The 22,690-nt window shown below is 37.6% G+C and overlaps 1 protein-coding gene across 1 annotated transcript in view; it reads right to left on the bottom strand.

The window, feature by feature from the left end:
• The window catches only part of KCNQ1 (potassium voltage-gated channel subfamily Q member 1), a 2,495,454-nt gene that overhangs the window by 1,284,132 nt on the left and 1,188,632 nt on the right, over positions 1-22,690 (bottom strand). The window contains exons 7-9 of the mRNA XM_044059185.1: positions 9,447-9,587; positions 2,691-2,801; positions 1,414-1,509 (exon numbers count right to left, since the gene is read on the bottom strand). Of these exons, the coding sequence (XP_043915120.1) occupies positions 1,414-1,509; positions 2,691-2,801; positions 9,447-9,587 (348 nt within the window). The remainder of the gene's footprint in view (positions 1-1,413; positions 1,510-2,690; positions 2,802-9,446; positions 9,588-22,690) is intronic.

The following is a 22,690-nucleotide window of genomic DNA, read 5'->3' as shown; positions in this document are numbered from 1 at the left end:
TGACAATCATACAACACAAAATAAATTATCGATTATGAATTTACCTGAAAAGACTGCCTAATAACAGTATGGGCTCTTTATAAAAAGAAATCTTATAATCGCACAGCCAGGGTCACACTGTACTTTCTCATGTTACTCCCTCTGGAAAGATTTTGACCAATAATGCTTACTTGATGTGTTAACCAGGAAAAAGGACAATAAAATGTCCTTTACTGCTGACTTTTTACTTTTTTCAGGATATATAAAGCAAATATGTACATGAATTATAAGCAGGCTGCTATCTCCTATCACAGATCATCATCTGTCCAGATTTTTGCTTCATATATATTGGTCTGTTCTTTTAACATTTATGGTTTTTGGCAAATCAGTGAGGATTGAAGTCACTAAATAATGACAGACATTTGACTATCAGATTTCATATTCTTCAGAAAATGCATGCAAATGTAAAACCTGTTATTCTAACAACTTTCTAAGTTTATAAGAGCAATGTTTAAAATTTGTCCCTGTTTTTTGGCCTTTATCTTTTACCCATTATTTTTGGGTCTGTACAGATTTCTTGTACACAAGCACTTGGGAGATATGCAGATTATACAAAGACTAACTTCGATTACTCTTGTATGTATGTGTGTATATGTATATATATATATATATATATATATATATATATATATATATATATATATATATACACACACACACACACACACACATACACACACACACACACACACACACACACTTAGCTAAAATGTGACTCTCAGCATCTGCAGTTAATGTTATATTAAAAGAAAAATGGATATAGAGTACACACTGCAAAGGGACTGTTATGCAATGGCAGAATATTAGTGAGGTATAGATAACTGCAGTGCTAAAAATACTGAAGAGACTATGGCGCCAGTCTTTTTATTTTACAGACAGGAAGTGGAATGGAATGGCAGCTGATACACAATCGTGAAAAATCAAAATAATGCTGATAAGGGCCTCCACTGGAACAAGTCCTGCGGGTGGAATACAGCTAAATGAAATATTGCTTTAAAGGTATGTCATCCAGGAAAAAAAAAAAATCATTCTAAACCCCAGCCATGAATGATCCAGATTAGGAAACCTGCTTCTAGTGACTCCAACGCAGACAAATAAAATAATGAGCTTATTATACTTAAAATTACAAATGGTATACAGATTCACACAAACAAACAATGTTGTAAAAGGCACTGAGGGGCGACCGAAATACATCTCAGAATCTGGCACAGTGTCAAAATACACTGGAGAGAAGTAAAGGAAATAAGAAAATAACACTGAAACTAATGACTTTAAAACACTTGGTGAAATATGTCTTGTGTTTAATCACACTGCAAAGAACAGAATACTACAAAAAGACTCTTTATGAAAAACATATGCAACTGTGTTCAGCACCTGGATAAGGGAAGCAGCAGCTGGAATCTGTCTGTTGAAGTGCTTTTGCCGTTGCTTTTGTTGTACTTTAAGAGCAAATCCTGACCCAAGAATCCCCTAGGAAGATAGAAGAAAAGAAAACATAAGAAACGATAAACAAACTTCATCAGGATGAAGACTATAAACTGATTTAGTACCTTAAAAGTATCCCACATGTACATGTACAAAAAATACACACAGATATGTTTTACTTCCTCCAGCAAGTGATTAAGCAGAGTATTTACTGCAGAAAGCCAAGTCTTTACAAGTTAACATTTATTTAATATCTTTAAAATTATTTTATTATATAAATGCTTGAAATGAAATAATTTTACTAGAGATTAGCAAATTCTGCTTTTACATTCACAAAAGTATGGTCAAGCATTATGGAGAAAAGTGTGATGGAGGTAGAAATAACTGCACTTGCCAGTTTACAAAATATAAGTACTGGTAGGGAAGTCTAGTATGCACTCCACTTATGCAAAGCGTTAATGCTTGACTGAAATCCCCAGTAGTAAACATTTAAAAGAATACAAAAAAAAATATATATATATATATATATATATATATATATATATATATACATACATATATATCTATGGATCTACTTCAATTCGCCGAAAACTCATGTCGCCGAATTTCATTTCATCAATACCAAATCGCCGAAAGCCCAAATCGCTGAAAACTCATTTTACCGAAAACTCATTTCACTGAAAATAGTAGTGGCAGTGTATATGCCTTTTTCCCCACTGTAGTGTGATCCTGGAGTTAGAATATATAGTTAGGGGGCATATACAGTGCGGAAAAGGGCATAGACACTGCCACTACTATTTTCGGTGAAATGGGTTTTCGGCAATTTGGTCTTGGCGAAATGATATTCGGCGAAATGAGTTTTCAGTGATCTGACAGGGATCCATATATGGATATATATATATATATATATATATATATATATATATATATATATATATATATATATATATATATATGTATATGAAAATTGTCTGGTTTAGATACTTAAATTCACATGTGCCTTTGTATCCATAACAGCACCACTAAAGTTATAGCATTTTACTGTACATATTCAGAAACAAAACTTTCTGCCTTAGGAAAATAAAAAAACAGGAATTTGTGTCCATCTATACCATTCATTCACTGTTTTGCTCCCACACTCAGGAATGCAAACTTAAGATTTGCTAACATTTATAAGGATGTATATTTCTGAATTATAATTAACTTAATGACAAAATGTGACTTACAGCAGGAAGTGCAAAAAAGGATATTGCAAAAACAGAGAAACAAGAAGCAATGGTTTTTCCAATCCATGTTTGCGGCACTTTGTCCCCATATCCAATTGTGGTAACAGTCACCTGCAGAGACATTAAATATTTAATGATATCTAATTAATATTTTATAATTCAGATATATAGTAACATATGAATTATTTTCTTTTTGCTATATGTTCATGAAACCTGGCTGAATCTAAAAGGAAAAAAATAAGTCATCTTTACCAGAACTTGGATTCTACTAGACCTCAAAGGCTCAAATGAGTTTCATATTTTTTTTATTTATTTGCAATTTTCAGGTGGATCATTTCAGACCAGAAAAAGTGACTATAAATTAATGGCAGATAAAGAAGCACTGGGATCCATGCCTACTCAACCTGATGGACTTTTTTGAGAAGATCACCAAAGCAGTTTTCTGGACTCCTCTAGACTAGTGCAGTCACAGAATTTAAAACCTTTTTCCAATGTTCATCATGGACCAAAGTCCCCTGCAAATATTCTGCTAATAAAGGACTTTTAGGTTAAAAAAAGGCATTTTTGAGGTGAAGAGTGTCAGACACAGTGACGACTGGAAATCGATGGTGTGATGATGAATGTTGTTAATGCATAGACTTCACAAGTTGGGTGTGCGATGGATGAGAAAAAAGAATTCTGGAGTGAGATGCATGAAGTTGCTGGAGAATGTACCCAATGGAGAGAAAATGGTGGTTGTAGCAGATTTTAATGAGCATGTTGGTGAAGGGAACAAAGGGGATGAGGAGGTGATGGGTAGGTATGGTGTCAAGGAGAGGAATGTAGAAGGTCAAATGGTAGTGGGTTTTGTGAAAAGGATGGACACAGCTGTGGTGAATGCGTATTTTAAAAAGAGGGAGAAGAACACGGTGATGTACAAGAGTGGAGGAAGAGGCACACCGGTCAATTATATCCCATGCATGAGGGCTAGTCCAAAGGAGATTGGAGACTGCAAAGTGGTGACGGGGAAAGCATAAATAGGCAGCATAGGATGATTGTCTGTAGGACATTAGCATTTAAGAAGACTAGAGTGAGGGCAGTGCCAAGGATCAAACGGTGGACGTTGAAAGAGAAATAATGTAAGGTAGAGTTTAGGGAAGAGTTAAGACAGGCATTGGGCAGCAGTGAAGAGCTGCCACAGAGCTGGTCAACTACACCAGAAGTGGTATGGAAGACAGCTAGAAAGGTGCTTGGTGTGACATCTGCATTGAGGAAGGAAGTCAAGGAGACCTGGTGGTGGAATGAGGAAGTACAGGAGGTACACAGAGGAATAGGTTGGCAAAGAAGTGGGATAGCCAGAGATGAAGAAAGTAGATAGCAGTACAAGGACATGAGGCATAAGGTGAAGAGAGAGGTGGCAAAAGTTAAGGATAAGGCATATGGCGAGTTGTATGAAAAGTTGGACACTAAGGGGGGAGAAAAAGATCTATAGGCTAGGCAGACAGACCGAGATGAGAAAGATATGTAGCACGTTAGGTTTATAAAGGATAATGAGGGAAATGTACTCACAAGCAAGGAGAGTGTGTTGAGAAGATGGAAAAAGTACTTTGAGGGGGTGATGAATGAATAAAATGAGAGAGAGAGAAGGTTGGATGATGTAGGGATACTGAATCAAGAAGTGCAAAGGATTAGCAAGGAGGCAGCAAGGACACCTATGAAGAGGATGAAGAATGGAAAGGCTGTTAGTCCAGATGTGGAAACATGGAAGTGTTTAGGAGAGATGGCAGTAGAGATTTTAACCAGATTGTTTAACACAATCTTGGAAAATGAGAGGATGCCTGAGGAGTGGAGATGTGTACTGGTTCTGATTTTTAAGAATAAGGGTGATGTGCAGAGCTGTAGTAACTACAGAGGGATATAATTGATCAGTCACAGTGTCAAGTTATGGGAAAGAGTAGTGGAACCTAAGGTAAAAAGACATGTTATGATTAGTGAGCAGCAGTATGGTTTCATACCAGGAAATAGCACTAAAGATGCAATGTTTTCTCTGATGGTGTTGCAGTAGCATTATGTTTTTTTTGGACTTGGAGAAAGCGTTTGATAGGGTGCTTAGACAGTAGTTGTGGTACTGTATGAGGAAGTCATGAGTGGCAGCGAAGTATTTAAGAGTGGTACAGGATATGTACGAGGGAGCAGTGTGACAGTTGTGAGGTCTGCAGTAGGAGTGACGGATGTGTTTAAGGTGGAGGTGGGATTACATCAAGGACAGACTTGAGCCCTTTCTTATTTGCAATGGTGATAGACAGGTTGCCAGACAAAATCTGATAGGAGTCTCCGTGGACTATGATGTTTGTAGATAACATTGTGATCTGTAGTGAGAGTAGGAAGCAGGTTGAGGAGACCCCGTAGAGAGAGAGAGAGAGAGAAAGAGATGCTCTAGAGAAGACATGAATGAAGGTCAGTAGGACCAAGACAGAATGTGTGTGTGTGTAAATGAGAGGGAGCATGAAGGACTACATTTGGCTAAGATGGATGAGTTTAAATACTTGGACTCAACAGTTCACAGTAACGGAGAATGTGGAATAGAGGTGAAGAAGAGTGCAGGCAGGGTGGTGTGGGTGGTGAAGAGTGTCAGGAGTGATTTGTGATAGACAGGTACCAGCAAGAGTAAAAGGGAAGGTTTACAAGATGGTAATGCGACCAGCTATGTTATATGAGTTGGAGACGGTGGCTCTGACGAGCTGGAGCTGGCAGAGTTAAAGATGTTAAGATTTGCACTGGGTGTGACGAGAATGGCCAAAATTTGGAATGAGTACATTAGAGGGTCAGCACAGGTTGGATGGTTTGGAGACAAAGCCAGAAGCACAAGATTGTGGCAGTTTGGACATGTGCAGAGTAGTGATGCTGGGTATATTGGGAGAAGGATGCTAGGGATGGAGCTGCCAGACAATAGAAAAAGAGGAAGGCCTAAGAGAAGATTTGTACATGTGGTGAGAGAGAACATCCAGGTGGTTGGAGTGAGAGAGCAAGATGCAGAGGACAGGAAGAAATGGAAACAGATGATCCGCTGTGGTGACCACTAATGGGAGCAGCTGAAAGGAGGAGGAGAAGAAGAAGAAAAGGAATTTGACATTCTTGACTGAGTTACACAAAGTAATAATGCAAGTTACATTTTTCCGCCTCAATAATGCTGTGCAGCACTCTTGATTAATACTGATTCATTTCATTCTTAATGTATTTTAAAATGTATAAGAAATTATATGTTTTTATAGAAACTCAACATTGGACACCTTAGCTGTTTTAACTCATAGCTTAATTTGAAAATAAGTGTTGACCCAACTTGTTTTCTCCTGAGAAAAATACATAAGATAAATATTACATTCCTACCTATTTTTGTGCCAGAACAACAGGAATATTAATGAAATAATTACATTAGATAATTAATTCAATGGGAATTAATATCCTGGTACCAAACAGAATTAAAAAAAAAAAAACCTCTCTGCACATATATGCCCACACCACCACTACAACAGAAAACACTACCTCTTTTGAATACCTTGACAATTTGTTGGACCCCCCCCCCCCAGCCTAACTTCACTTGGAGAAAAGTTAACGCTCTCGTATTCTAGGCTAGTAAAATCTCCACCTTTCTTCCTAAAACCTCCATAACAGCCAAGCAAAGGCATTCTATTCTCTCAAATTGAATACAGCCAATCACTCATAGCATCAATATTAAAAACAAACTCTGTACATATGCAAATAACCAATAAGATATGTAGATTTATTATAAAGTTTCCTAAAAGTTGACAAAAAGTAAAACTGAATTAAATATATATTCAGCAAAAGAAAAGTCTACATTACTGATAGTAAGCTGTCATCAGATAACACAACTGAGGAGTAATGAGATTATTTTTTTGAAATTATAGACTAATGAAGTAATTTACTCAACTAAATGCCCAGATGGGCACTCTAAGCTACTGCATCAAGTTATATCAGACTGAGCTGCAAACAGTTAAGACTGCTGTCACCAAATCCATACAATGCTGTAGTCCTGTTTATTCAGACTGTTAGCATTAAAATAAAATCTTAATTGTAGATATTTTGGGATTAAGTACTGTTTACTCAACATACCTTAGGGTGACCATTGCGTTGGTAAAATTAAGTGTGTAGTTATTGGGATGAACCCCTAAATGGGTGGTATTAAGGAGAGTCTTAACCCCATTTAAAAGCATGGCATTTCTATACTTTTATATTTTCTTCATGATATATAATTTGAGATTGTGAAAATATGTATTTAAATCTATGGTTTAAGTGACAATTACATGGTCTAAACTTTAACACAGTCTGCACATTTTCTTGGGATTAAGGTCTTTGTGGTACTCGCATGAAGAAAATGTTTAGTGTCTTTGTCTGATGTTACACGTTTTATTTTTGATGGCTTGCAATTTGTGTGTGGTTTCACCATCTCTACCTTGTTTTAAATTGTGATGCTGTCAGTGTAATCATTTAACTGACAAGTACCATCTATTCATTTGTATAGGGTCTTCTATGGATTGGATACTTTTTAGCAGTTTGCTACAAATGTAGCAAAATCATCTAACCTGTAGGCCCCAGGATCTCTTCTTTCACATATATTAAACAAAATTAGAGCAGGTATTAGTCCCTTTGCTTCCTTGATGATTGTGGTTTAGATTGTGAGAAATAAGACAACTCAAGTTAAGGTGTGTAGGCTAAACAAGATAAACTATACTACACAATCTTGGTTTCACTAGTAAATATTTTAACATTTACATTAGAGTAGCTTCTGATAAATCAAATATCTTTATCCAATCTAACAAAAAAGAAAGAGAAGAAAAAAAGTTGTACTGGCAAACTTTGATGTAAGGATGAATGAATTAGGATTTCTCACAAGTGGTGCACTTTTATGCGTAAAGCAATGCTGGTTATAAATGTCTGCCAGTGTGTGCAACTAACTGTTAATCTCACTAAGATGCAGTGTTCTATACAGTAATTTCTATTTAAGTATATAAATAAGACAGAGGAGGAGGAAAGGGATGTAATACAGGGGAAGAAGGCATAATTCAGTCAGATTCTTATAGCAAATTTACAAATAATTTTTCACTTTATTATTATACAAAATAAAACACAAACATTTTTTTCAATTTTAAATGCAATCTATACACTATAATAAACACACGCCAAAAGGGAATATGACTTGGAATAGGAAAAAAGCTTAGATAATAACTTACTGTCAACAATATAATAGAATCACTGCTATAACATTTTTATTCACCCTTGAGAAGAAATACATTTTCTTTCAAATTTTTCTGCAGCCAACTCTTTCATGCAGTTGTTTTATTAAAATCTTCCATCCCTTCAAAGTGGAAATGTCATCACTCTCACATTCCTGTAACAGTTTTCTTATCAATTTCTGTGAATGCGGGTGTCTAAAACGGTTTATTCAGAGCTCAAGGTTTTGCACTGGAGTGAGGATACTTTTCATCTCATTTGTATACCTTCATTCCATCCCCAATTTTTGAATTTGTTTATCATGTGTTCTGAAGCATATAACATATCTAATATACATCTCCCAATGATCTGATAATATAAGATGGGCTATGCAGGTATTTTGAACTCTATTCTATCCATACTAAGAACATGGAATTTCTGAAATCTGAGCAGTTACAGTTTGTTCATCAGTGAAAGCACCATGGGTCTAGAGCTGATTATAAAACTCTTCTTTGCTATACTATACTATACACAAGTTATATATACATTTTACTCAAATATACTTAAAACATTAATTATGCTAAGCTGCAGGTTAATTAAACATTCAGCTATTTCAAGAATGTTCTTAACATTCTGATATTTATTATTCATTTTCTTTTTGGTTTCTGAATTGTATTACCTATATTTACACATATACCACTCAATGTAATCCACAAAATGTTATATTTTTTTTCTGTATTTCAAATATTTTTCTACAGCTAAACCTATGAAATAACATGCCAACAACATTCTAGGTATACTATTTTAAAATATTGTTCTTAAACTATGCTAAGTCACAAGGTAGGTCACATGTCACTTAATAGTATTATGCTTTCACAAAGCTATTTGATTCTGGATTACAACAAATATCAGTATCAGTGAACACAGACACACTATTCTGGGTGAGGGATATACTTTCAGTCTACTTCTAAAGGTTTTAAAATTTCATTTACTAATACTGATTAGAAAACAAACAAAAATGAGCCTACAATTTTTATTTTAGACACTGGTTTTGAGGTTATAGTTTGAACACTCAGCATCTTGGCATACCCTGAATTCTGTAATCAGAGCACTGTTTATCTGGGAATTTTTATTAAATCTAGATATTGCTATCCAACATATACTTTTGAGTTGATATTTTTTTCTGTCATTTTCTCATTTCACAGTGAGGAAGAATGGTTTACTGATCTCTATACGTCACTGCAAAAACATTTTGTGCAAGTGTGTACAAGCATATAAATGATTTTAGGAATAAATATATAATGCCGTCAAAAGATGGCCATCATATTTAACACTGTTTTGTTTTAGGGAGTAAAGCCTTTAAAAGAGTAGTACCAAAAATGCTATCCATGTTTTTTTTTTTTTTAATTACAGATCTGCTTTAGTCGCACATGGACCTAAAAGTACATAATTTGGAAAATAAAAAAATCCAAGCTGAGAACTTATAATACATCTGAATAAGCTCAGGGTGACAGTAAATACACAAATGAAGGAATCATGAATACTTACAACTCCCCACCAAAGGGCATCTGCGTAGCTACCAAACTCCGTTTTGCCAGTTTCATCAAATGCCTCTTTCTCAGCCAAATATACAAAATATGAGGAAAAGATCAAGCCCAAGAATCCAATGTAGAGAGTTGTGATTAATTCCTAGAAAAGTAACAAAGATGTCATTCTTCTTCTAATAATACATGAATTTCTTTAAAAACAGATGCCATACAACTTGTTACTGGATGTAGTTCAGGTTTGATACAATGTAATATATCTCATGAGCCTAGATAACAGTAACTTTCAATACATTGACAAAATTAAAACAGTGATATACAACAATGATGCATGCATTTATTCACCGTCACCCCTTGAATTTATCAGGGAGATATTTAAGTTACACAAAACCTTGCTTCTTTTTAATACCCAATTTCAAACCAGTTAAGCACAGGTGCAATATGGTGCTACTTATAACAGCACTATCACAACATGTATGATTCACTATTACAGACATTATTTTTAGAAATAATGTTCTTCTCCTGTGTGTCTCAAATCGAACAAGTAGAGAAATATTGGAAAAAAGGCAAGTATCTACGGGCCTGCAGTCATGGGACTATATATACATATTTGTGAAATCATCATATCCAAATATTGTGAAATGTATAAGACATAAAAAAAAAAACACAACATATTTGCCCTGATGAGTATAAAGAAGCACGTTGGGAAGGAGAAGGAATACAAATCAAAGAAGAGATCAAATCAGAAATAAATAAAATGTAGGTGGCAACAGAAACTGCTAAAAACAAAAGAATATTCAAAACACAATTGGAAGAAAAGCAATGAAAATGTACACCTCACAATTACTTTGACTAGTACAAAGAACTCCTGGAATAATCAAGTTGCTCAGGATTTGGTGCGTGAATGGCTAAGGAAAGGTGAGTTTAAATCAAAGATGAAAGGTTAAGAATAGCAGCTCAAGACTGCAGACTACACATACGTTCGTTTGGAGGGTCTGCAGAAAAAGTGGAAGATACAGAAACATGTCAGTTCTGTAATACAGATCTGGAAACAGTTGGACATTTCACTGCTGGGTGGGATACAATCATGGCTAATGGTATGTGTACTAAAAGGCCCAGTAATGTGGGAAGGCTGTTGCGCTGGAGCTTGTGAAGCAATATAACATACAGATATAATTCAGATACATTGGACACATGAACCAACAATTAATGAAAATGAAGTTTTGATCACTAGGGTTCATCAAATGCCAACAGTTAACAAAACTGAAGCAAGAAAATCACCATGTTTGGATCTGATAGTGTTTCAAAAAACAATTTACACCAATATAGCATCCTTTGTGCAGGAGGACGAGGAAACCCTGGGAATATTGTACATGCGGAGAAGAGCACCCTGGGCAACTATCAAAAGAGTAAAGCAATACTAACCATGTACTTTAATCATACCCTGGACAGGAAGGTGATCATTCATATTGTAGTATTAGAAACCCTAAACATCTGGGAAAATTAAAAAAAGAGAGAGAGAGAGAATATATCGCAAAAGAAATGCAGGACCTGGCCATTCATAAAGAAAAGTTTGTTTATTCATGTACAGCACAGAGACTGCAGGCCTGTGTTATTCTCAGAACACAGCAAGATACTGAGGCACAGTTCTTAATAAGGGCACATTGTTCATGTAAAATAATTTATCAGTTTATTTAAACAAATTACCAAATGGCATTAACAGAGCAAAAGAATAAAAAACATGTCACTAGTCTTGGAAGGTATGCTAAATTACAGTTTGTAGTACCAATGCACATGAAGTCCTTTCATAAACTAGACAAGCATTTACATGTTGTGCATAAGGTATTACAAACTGTCGATAACAATATCAATAACTGGTAATAAACAATTTATTTTCCAATAAAAATGACAGTCCATGTATAAGTATCACTACAATGTTAATCAAAACATGATAGAAATACTTGCTGTGAAAAGTCATCAAATAAAGTTCCATACAACATAGTCATTTAAAAATACACCCAAAACAATCACATAAATATGAAATTAGGAGAAATTATAGCAACTGATGTCTATTATTTCAAATAAAGCCACACAAACAGAGCATGCTGCATTTGTGTAATGAAAAATTGCAATTAAATGGAAAAAAAAGCACCTACTTTACTGCCGAAAAGAGTTACATTTCAGTGATGAAAGAACTATCCTGGAGCATGTGATTACTGAATAGGGGGCTTTCAAAAAATTAAGAAAAAAGGTAAAAATGGAACTGTGCAACTTACAAGGAACAAAGAGGGGAAACGAATGTTGCAAAAAGGTATAGGACAACTTGTGAGTGTCCTGAGAGGGTTAATGACAAAGGGAGTAAGCAGAGGATGAAAGATGAGAAGGAAACTCATATGGATAAAGAATGAAGTCACAAACTAGGAAAAAGACAAGTCATGCAAGACACCAGGGCTAATGAAAACTACAAAGTGGCAAGGAGAGTGAAATCAGGGAAAATAAGGACAGGGCAGAAATATAAGAGGTGATACGCAAGAAAAAGGTTTTACTCACATAACAGAGATATAAAAGATTGGAGGGAAGATATAAAATAATGGAGTCTGGCAGTTGGTGCAGAGGGCTAAGGCCATGAGCTGTATTCCATGTGGTAGATGGTTCAATTCTCTCAATCCCCAGTACATGCTTGGATTCAACTGAAATTTAGGCTAGTCTCCTCTATAATTCATGGACTACAAGGCAGAGGAAAGATATAGAAATTGATAAATTATGTAACGATTCTAAAATTTGTTCTTAGACACAACAGATTGATTTTTATATATATATATATATATATATATATATATATATATACATATATATATATATATATATATATATATATATATATATATATATATATATTTATACATACACACACAAAATCTTATGCAAAACAGTTTAGCTCCACACTGGTGGTGATAAGGTGTCCTAGTGACATCCAGGTAAACTTGGATACTAGATTCAAATTAGATTTCATTGAAAAATAACTGTACAAACTGGATCTAAACAAAGCACAGGGAGGAGATGGAATTAGTGACAATGACCTGAGAACACTTTAGCAAGAACTTACAGTACCATTACATCTATTATTTACTAGGTCTTATAAATATGGGAAGATTCCTCAAGCTTGGAGACATGCGCTTAATAAACCCGTGTTTAAGGGAAAGGGAATAGGACACACCCAGAGTCATATAGATCTTTAAGTCGACTTTCATCTTGTGGAAAATAATGGAGAAGGTAATACCAGATAAGTTATTGTCAGAATTGGATAGGTTAAGTCTTGAAACTATATATCAGTATGCATATGCAGAAAACAGATCCATTACCACCTGTAATACAATAACAATATAATAATGGCTATGAATTGAAAAATTGTGCTGTGATGCAATTTATATAGATTTAACTTCAGCATTTGACAGGGTCATATATAAAACACTGACTGATATATTAGAACAACTAGGTATTGATGTACTCTTGATAAGATAGATAGCTGCATGGCTTACAAATAGGACATGTCAAGAATGCAGCAAATGGGTAGGTGAAATTCTTGGTTACAAACAGGGTGTCCCACAGGGCTTTGTCCTAGGCCCTTACTTGCTTAGATTATCTTTGACCTAACCTTTTCATCTGAGGTATTCTAAAATCTATATGTAGAAGACCTGAAATTGGGTAAACTGATTACATGTGCTACGGATAAGGCATGTTTGAAAAATAACTTGACAAAATTGACCATTTGGGCACAGGAGAAGAATATGCTGATAAATACATCAAAAACTAAACATATGAGATTTGGGAGACAAATTGAAAGTCGAATATTTAAGGCAGCACACAGTGACTGAAACTGTAGACTCATTTAAGGATGAGTATATGGGTAAAGCCAGCTTTGAGTTTTTCTAATCACATCAACCAATTGGTTAATGATAGTTAAAGACCTATGGTTACACAACTATAGGTTGTATAAAAAGATTTATAAACTCTAGGAAATCAGAAATGACAAACTCATTGTTTGTTAGTTACATTAATCCCAGATATGAGTATGGAATAACAATATGGAAACCTTATAAGAAAACAAGCATGAGTAAATTGGAAAGAATACAGTGGAAATGTATCAAGGGCATCCATGGATGTGGCAATTTAATTTATTATGAAAAGGCTAAAATATCTGAACTTGTATAGTGTCTCTTCTAGATATCCAAGAGGAAATCATATTCAGGTATATAGGGCATTTAGAGACAACTATCTCTGGGAATGTCTGGAGTTATCAAAGAGTAGTACAGAATCATTAGACAGCCTATGTAGAAGATTCTATAGGAATGAGAAGTGTACTTATTTGTTATTGGAGAGAGCAGCTTATGCATGGAACAGACTACCAAATTACATTAAAGTACTAGTTTAGATATTTTTAAGAGTAGCCTGGACACATTATGGGAACAAGTGTTTTGGTATATTGGCAAAACAGAAGGGAGCAATGCCTGCACTTAAAATATTTGTATGTATGTATGTATGTATGTATGTATGTATGTAAAAAAGAAGGGAAAATGAAGGGCATTCTGCCTATTACTAGCTGAAAAGTACAGACAGACTAGTCTAGTAAGTAATGTAGTACAAAACACAACATCTAATGTAAAGTCCTACTCAATCTATAAAATAAAGGAGTGTTATCAAAAATCTTAAACTTCCCATTACACATATAACATTTTTGACTAGTAAGAAAATGATCTACAGCTTTAACTGGGTAGACTGCATGTAGAACCATACAAATGAAATAAAACAATGACTCCTTTTAATCAGCATAAGAAAGCTGTCATTTAATGTGTTAATTTTTACTAATGGATTCTAAAAGCCAGATATATTCAGGTTAGACAACTTCAAATCATCAGTGGATGATATATATGATAAACAGTTCTTCTGAAACCAATAATGAATAAATTAATTACATTCAATTGAGAATGCCCTCTTGGGCAGAGTCAACTCAAACTAGAGACCCTTGGTGAAAACCTCTACAAACAAAACAATAACAAATAAAAATCATTCCAAGCAAATATTTCAAGTTCAACTGACAAAATGAAGCCCAAGTATCAAAGTTTTCAGTAAAGTTAAATACATAAAATAAAAGCAAATATGTTTTCAGTCAGTACAACACAGCACACAGTAGTTTGTTTCTGAGTGCACACTAATTACTTAAATTTTACAACTAACTACATTTTAGTATAACAAGAAAAATCTTAGTAAAAGAGGAAGGAGAACGGTGCATGCCAAAAACATGCTTGGAATTCTGCAACCTCTATTTTGTAAAAAAGCAGGTTCTATAAAAATCCCACAAGTAGTAAGACCTACTGGGACGTGTACAAGGAATGTGACTTTAGGAATGGAGACAAAAGCAGTATTCTAAATGGTATATACAGAGTGAACAAGGGGCAGTAGTAGCTCCAATAAAATAAATCAGTGATAGTGAAAATATAGGATTAACAGAATATATGGATATTCATGGTCGAGAGAGAGAGAAAAACCTTTGCAAGAAGCTTACTTCACTACCACCCTATGATTCAGACCATGTGATCATTCAGCTATTAGGCCACATCTGGTAAAACAGTTGCATGGGTCAGAAGTGACAATTTCTTAAAACTATGCACATTTTACATGTGTGTGTGTTCGTGTGTGTGTGTGTGTGTGTGTGTGTGTGTGTGTGTGTATATATATATATATATATATATATATATATATATTTATATATACACACACACACACACACACATATATATATATTACAGTCAATCTGATGTTTAAGACTGGTCATGTGAGAGGGTGAGAGACTTAATAGGAGTAAGAATGAGGGAGAATTATTTAGTCATTCTGGACACGGTAAGATCATCATTGTTGAACAACTGTTAAGTACTTTTAGTTTAGGAGATACTCAAGGGTATATATTTAGTAGGTTCATTCACTGGTTACAGTCAAAGATCTTAAAAATTATGTATGGTGAGCAAATTTCAAAGATTACTCAATCCCAACTCAATGTGTATTGAATATAGACCTGAGTGTTACCCCACCTCTTCCTTAAGGCTGTGTTTTTCTTGAAATGTAGGACTGTCAGATACACCAACCATACATGTGAGCCACTCTGACAAAGTGGGTTATGCAGTGCACTAAAATCTGATAATTATGTTTTCAAAAGAAATGCACTTAATGTTGTGCAATGGCTGCAGCAGAAATGTAAGCATTTCCTTCTTGCAAAGGCCAGAAAGGCTCACCCAGACTCTGCTACACTTTGCTGTGAATGAAGGGTTGGTTTGCTTTTTATTTTTTGTATTTTGTATTAGTTTATTGCCTTTTTATATTTTGAATACTGAGATTTGTTTTCTTTACCTTGTATTTACTTGTATTCTGCTTTTAACTGAATATTAAAACTTCAAAAGAGACCACAGCTCTGTCACTTGTGAGTCAGGCAGAAATTATAACTGATCAATTAAGGACTCATACATAAGAAAGAAGAGGTCACTTAAGGTTAATTATTTGTGAACTGAGGGGTTGGAGCTAGGAACTATACCCATCTATTTATGGGGTAAAATAAAACATTTCAGAGCTTTATTAGAAAGGCTCACCCAGACTAGAAATACCTCACTAAAAAATCACAGGCCTAAAAGCAGATGCCTCTGCTGACCACCTTAAAAATTCCAGCATAATCTGCTCCTGCCATCGCCTACCCGAAGGCAGTTCTCTCTAACATACAAGGCCATGTCAAACCCAGAGCTGTTGGACATGCTACACTTAAATAAATCCCAATCCCTCAGAGCCACATGCTCCAGGGATCTAAACCTTGTCATCACGATAAACAGAACATGCTGGAGGGATAGGTTCCTGACCCAGAGACTCCCCAGACTCTGGAATAGACTGCCCGTACATGTGGAGCAGAGCACATCTTTGGCCCTCTTCAAAAGAAACTTGATGATTGGATGGGAGAAAGGAAATTCACCCCTGGGATCACATCAGTCTCCCTGCTAGACGGGGGTCCAGGGAAGTAAATAATGTGGGAAGAAATAGCCAGGGAATTGTTATGGCTAGGCTTGTATAGGCCCCTAGGACCGATAGCCTAGTACCAACCTATGAACCTATAAAAAACTTTGGTAAAACAAAAGTAAATGCAAAACTACACTAAGGGCTTGCACTTACAGCTTAAACATCTACAACAGCTGATTCAGGATTAAGCCCACTCAAAATGAAGCTCTTTGCATGACTTGCTAGGCAGAATTTCACAAGCCCCATTATATTCTGCTAAGTAAACTCCATAGGCTTCAAGTGTCTGACAGAAAGAAAAGGGCATACAGTACGACAGATGAAGGTGCATGGTCTCTCCTCTGGGTAAGTGTAAAGGTCATAAGAACATAGTTTGGGTCACAGACACAAACAGATTCTCCTCCTCAAGGAATATATGACGACGGCAGCGATTACTAAAATATGACTCTCATTTGCCACTTTTATGCTCTAGAAAGTACAGTTGTGTACACTTACCACAAATGTAGATGTTAGAGTGTATTCACTGTTGCAGTCATCACCTGTGGGTTATCCCTGTTGTGGTAGCCCTCGCCCAGTCCGAATACCAGAGTCAATGTTTTTTGCATCAGCTGCCTTCACCTGTAGTCTGACGTCAAGTTGTCAGTGCTATAAAGCAAAGCAACCGACATCAATTTGTCTAGACCTAACCTGTCATAAGCACAAGGAAATAAGGAAAATTGGTCCTGGTGGCAAAAGCCACCATGGAATGCTTATGTACCCCTAGGGGAAGATGCTATATGGGGATGGAGGGAGGGAAACTAGGACTGCAACAGTGAATACACTCTAACATCTACATTTATGGTAAGTGATCACAACTGTACTATGTTCTTCGTGTTTCACTGTTGGAATCATCACCTGTGGGAGGATTCCCAAAGCTGAGGAGAGGGGTGGAGGATAGGTTAGAGTCCTAGGCATGGAAAAGCAGATTCTGCAGAACTGCAGAGACAAACTCTCCCCTAGACATAGAAAAAAGAGGTAGGTGTTAATGCTTGTAAAGGTATGGAGAGGTCCAAATGGCAGCTTCCAAGATGTCTCTGGTGGGGACTCCTCTGAAGAAGGCAGTGGAAGTGGGGGCTGCCCTAGTGGAATGGGTAACAATAGACTTGGGGGGGGTTCCATGCAGTCTGTAGCAGAAATGGATACAGTGTGATATCCATTTGGAAATGGGCTTCCCCTCTGCCCCAGGGGCAAAGGTGACAAGTAGTTGGTCTGTTTTTCTGAATAGTTTAGTATAGTCCATATAATATCTGAGTTGTCTGTGCACAGTTAGTGACTGTAGAATTCTTTCCCCCTAGTTTTGAGGGTTGGGAAAGAAGGTGGGTAGGTGTATGGCCTGGGGTTAAGGGTCACATCAGATACCACCTTGGGCATAGTCCTCAGGGAGACCCTGTCTGCAAGGAAAATGATGAAGGGCTCAACAGTTCTGAAACCCTTCTGGCTGAGGTGATAGCTAGTAGGAAGGCAGTCTTCCAGGAGAGGTATTTTAATTCTGCAGAAGCAGCAGGCTCGAAAGGAGGTAATGTTAGTTTTTCTAGAACATAATAAAGGACCCAGGGTGACATAGGAGGCCTTCTGGGAGGTCTGATATTAGAAGCCCCTCTGTGGGGCTGCTTAATCAAAGGATGAGTGAAGAGAGGTGGATCCGAATCGTAATGGGCAGAAATGGCTGAGGCATGGATTTTAATAGATGAGAAAGAGAGGCCACTATTGTGCAACTCGGCTAGGTAATCCAAGATAAGAGGGATGGAAGGATGGGAGGTACTGGCCCCTTTGGACTGGTTCCAGGAGCAGAATCTTTTCCATTTCTCTGCATATGATTTTCTGGTGCTGGGCGTTCTCACCTCTGTGATGATGTCTAGGACCTGTTTGCTTAACAGGGACTCCTTGTTCGCTTTTAAGGTACAAGCCATGCTGAAAGATTGAGAGTCTAAGTCTAGATGCAGTATATTCCCCCTCTCCTGGGTCAAGATGTCTGAGATCAGGATAAGCTGCTTGGGGGGTTGTAAGGCCAGGCTGTGCAGTAAGGGGCACCAATGTTGTCTGGGCCAATCTGGAGCAATGAAGATGGCCTTTGGTCTCTTCTCCCTTATTTTGATCAGTACCTTGGGAATAAGGGGCAGGGGAGGGAACGCGTACATAAACTGAGTTCCAAGGGAAGGTCAAGGCATCCATCTTCCATGCTAGGAGGTGATACTCCCTGGTACAGAACCTTTGTAGCTGGTGGTTGAGGTGCACTTCCGGAGTCCCCCACTCCTGAGTGATTTGCAAAAAATTTCCCTGTGGAGCTGCCGTTCGTGGGGGTCCAGTAAGTTTCTGCTTAGGTGATCTGCCAGGGTGTTGATGACCACTGGTAGGTATTGGACAATTATGTGTAGACCCATGGAGGTGGCTGTAAGCCAGAGGCTCATGGCTAACCTGCACAGGGAGTAAGATTGGGTCCCCCCATTTGTTGATGTACCACATTACTGTGGTGTTGCCTGTTTTTATAAGGAGAACCCCTGTCCCGAGATGGGGTTTGAAGAATGTCAGTGCCTTTTGTAATGTCATCATTTCTTTCTGACTGATGTGCAAGTGAAGTTAATGGGCATCCCAAAGACCTTGGGTACATCTGCCTGCTAGGTGAGCGCCCCAAGCATTGTCTGAGGCATTGGTGGTGATGGTCTGGGCGGAGGATGCAGGGAAGACCCTTGTTCCTGGCACAGGTCTCTGCTCACCAGAGAAACTCAGCCCTTATACATGGGATCAGAGGGAGAGAGGTCTCTAGGGACAGTGCTGACACCAAAGGTTCTTTAAATACCACTGAAGGTTTCTCATGTGAAGCCTGGCCAGGGGAATGAGAAGAATGCAAAATGTCAAGCATTCCAGGGCTTGCAGGAACTTCCTTGCAGTGAGGTGACTTCTTGAAGCCAGCTGGGTAAAGTAGAGAGGCAGGAAACTCGACATTTGTGGGGATAGGAAGGCCATTTTGGATGCTGTGTCTAGCACAGCTCCCAAGAAAATTATCTTCCTGGTGGGGTTTTGTTTTGATTTCTTTTCATTGATGGTGAACCCTAGTGAAGTTAGGAGTGATTTCACAAAAAGAATGCCCTGGAGCAGCTTTTCTTTGAACTCTGCCTGAATGAGGCAGTCATCCAGGTAAGGGTAAATCTGTATACTTCACTACCTGCAGAATGCTATGGCAGGGGCCAAGCATTTGGTGAATACTCTGGGAGCTGTAGATAAGCCAAAGGGCAGCACAGAGAACTGAAAGTGTTGTGAGCCTGCTCTGAAGTGCAGTCATTTTCTGCACAATTCCCGATGGGGGTGTGGAGGTAGGCATCTTTTAGGTTTAGTGTCACTAGCCAGGCATTTTTTGTTAGCATAGACAGCAGCTGCTGCAAAGTTAGCATTTTGAATCTGGGGACCACCAGGGAGGTGTTCAGAATAGACAGATCCAGGATGGGGCACCAAATGTCCTTTTTCTGGAAACAAGGAATAGTCTGGAATAAAAGCCATTGCCTGTTTGATCTGATGGCACAGGTTCTACTGCCCCGTGGGATATGAGAGTTTTGACCTGTTTCAATGCCTCTGTCCACTGATTTGAAGATACGTCTGGGTACAGTCTTGGAATTGAGAGTTCACTGAAAGAGAATTTGTATCCTTGAGAAATGATCTTTAAGACCTATTGGTCCTTTTTACAGAAAGCCAATCGTCTTTGAAGAGGGAGAGCCTTCCTTCTAATTTTTGATGAGAGAAGGGAAGGCAGAAGGGGGAGGGGGAAACATTGTGAGTGACTGCCATAGAAGATTGGCTTAGAACTTCCTGCCTTAGAGATGGAAGTCGTCCATTGTTTGCTTCTCTGCTGGCCCTGGGACAGGGGCCTGGATGGTCTGTCCCTGCAGGGCTTACATTGGCCCTGTCTGCTTGGTGCAGGGAAGGCCCAATGCTTAGAGGGAAAGTTTCTGCTGAATCTGGGAGGTTGAACTTGAAAGAAATCTTTTACTGTTTGCATCGATTTTGCTTTGTCTTCCATCTTTTTAAGCACCTCTTCTGCTTTTTCACCAAAAAAGCACTCCTTATCTAGGGGTGCATCAATAAGTTTAGACTTGACATGATCAGGGAGAGGTTGTTCCTTCAGCCATGCATGTCGCCTAATAACAGATCCTGACACTGCTGCCCTGCTAGAGGCTTCTAGGGCATCATATCCACTTTGTAATGAATGTCTGGCCACTTGACAAGCAGAGTGCAGTAAATCTGCTAACTCTTTTGAATTGGCACAGTCAGGAAAGGTAGCAGTCTTCTGTTTTAATTGTTCCAAAGTGTGTTGTTGATATTTTAACACATGGAACTGACAACTGAGTGCTCTGATAGCCAAGGTTGCAGAGGTGTATACTTTTTTTTCCCCATCTGTCCAGAGCTCTGGAGTCCTTGTCAGAAGGAAGAGGATTCTTGGCAGAACAAGTCTTAGCTCCTTTAGGTCCCTGTGTAATGACCTCTGGGTCTGCAGCAGTATTTCTGTCCAGGTATTTGTGAGAAGCCGGTACTCTGTAGTACCTGGCAGGTTAATTGGGAGCAGGAGAGAGGGTGTCAGGGATTGAGCTGGATTCATGGAAAACATCATCCACCACTTCTAAAATGGGGGGGGGGGGTGGCCAGGGGTCTGTGCTAGGGCAGGTCCAGAAACTCTCCAAGTCTTTTCTTAGACTGTGGGAAGTCCTATGATTCCCATTGGAAATGTTCCCTAACTGACTACCTGCTTAGCGATAGCATCGTTGGAAGGCTTAGCCTTGTGTGGTCTGTCTCTATCTTTATCTCTACATTTTTTCGGAATGTCCACAGATTGTTGGCTGATGGATGCCATATCAGAATGCAAAGACCGAACACAAAAATAACTTTCTACAAACAGAGCTCTACTTGAATTGTTCTCGCATTAAAGAGGGCACAGAACTGGCAACTGGGGACGTCATGCTCTGGGCCTAAACAAGTGATGCAGTAAGAATGGAAGTCATGTTGTGGGATCTGCTTTCCATAGATGAGACAATTGTTACCTTTTTTGGACATCGGTTAGTGCAAGAAAAAAGGATCACCAACGGGATACTTAGCTTTAGATGTTTTCAGTCGAAATTCTACTTCTGGCAGCGATCGGCCAGCACTCGTGTGAACTGCTTCTGCTACAGGCTCCATGGCAAGAAAGACTGATGTAATGATGTCGGCTGCCTTGCTTTATAGCACTGATGGCCTGACATCAGACTACAGGCGATGGCAGTCAACACAAAGAAATATTGACTCTGGTATTCAGACTGGCTGAAGGCTGCCACAGCAGGGATAAACCACAGGTGATGACTGCAACAGTGAAACATGAAGAACATCAGCCTTCTCTAAAGGGGTACCATACACTTGGTCAGTGATTTCAGCTCCATTACAGGATCTGAATTGCCTAGACATAGTAAGGCCTTGCCTTAATTCTGGTAACTGCCAAAAAACAAATTACTGGCAAATGGAAAGCAAAATCTAAAACTATACCTGAAGTAGTAAATATTGTAACAGAGATAAAAGAACAGGAAGTAGGATCTTTACAAAAGGGTAGGAGTAAAATACATTGAAAAAAAATGGAAATGTGTGCAGAAGAATGTTTTTGAGGAGGATTAAGGTTTAAGAGAAGGCAGAATTTGAATAATTTATATAATGTTATTTTATATTACAGGATACATGTGATGTATGATGCTTGTAAATGTGAACTTGTTAATATGTTTTGATTACTTTTATATAAATGCAAGTTTGCTGATGTCATAAGTGATAATTCAATAAAAGTGTTTAAAAAAACAAATATGACATGAAAGAGAGTAAACTAATAAAATGTCAAAAATATATTTACTTGAACAAATAGTAACAAATTTCATAAAAATATATTTATTTGAAAAAAATTAAATCATTTCACTCAACTCAAAAAACTGGAGTCTGTTCAAATGCAAAGATGGGGACAGAGAACACAAAGATCACTACCAGGGCTTGTACTCTTCAGACAGTATGTCTCTCTATAGGCTATCTGTAAGGAAAAGTATGTCTTCTGATGATGCCAAGACTCACAAAAGGAATAATATATCTATATCTGTCTATATTACATTATATATATATATATATATATATATATATATATAGTGTGTGTATGCATATATATAT

This window comes from Protopterus annectens, chromosome 17.part0 (genome assembly GCF_019279795.1).
Source record: "Protopterus annectens isolate FY-2018-M chromosome 17.part0, PAN1.0, whole genome shotgun sequence".
NCBI classification, from domain to species: domain Eukaryota; kingdom Metazoa; phylum Chordata; order Ceratodontiformes; family Protopteridae; genus Protopterus; species Protopterus annectens.
This window is presented reverse-complemented; position numbering and strand designations above follow the sequence as displayed.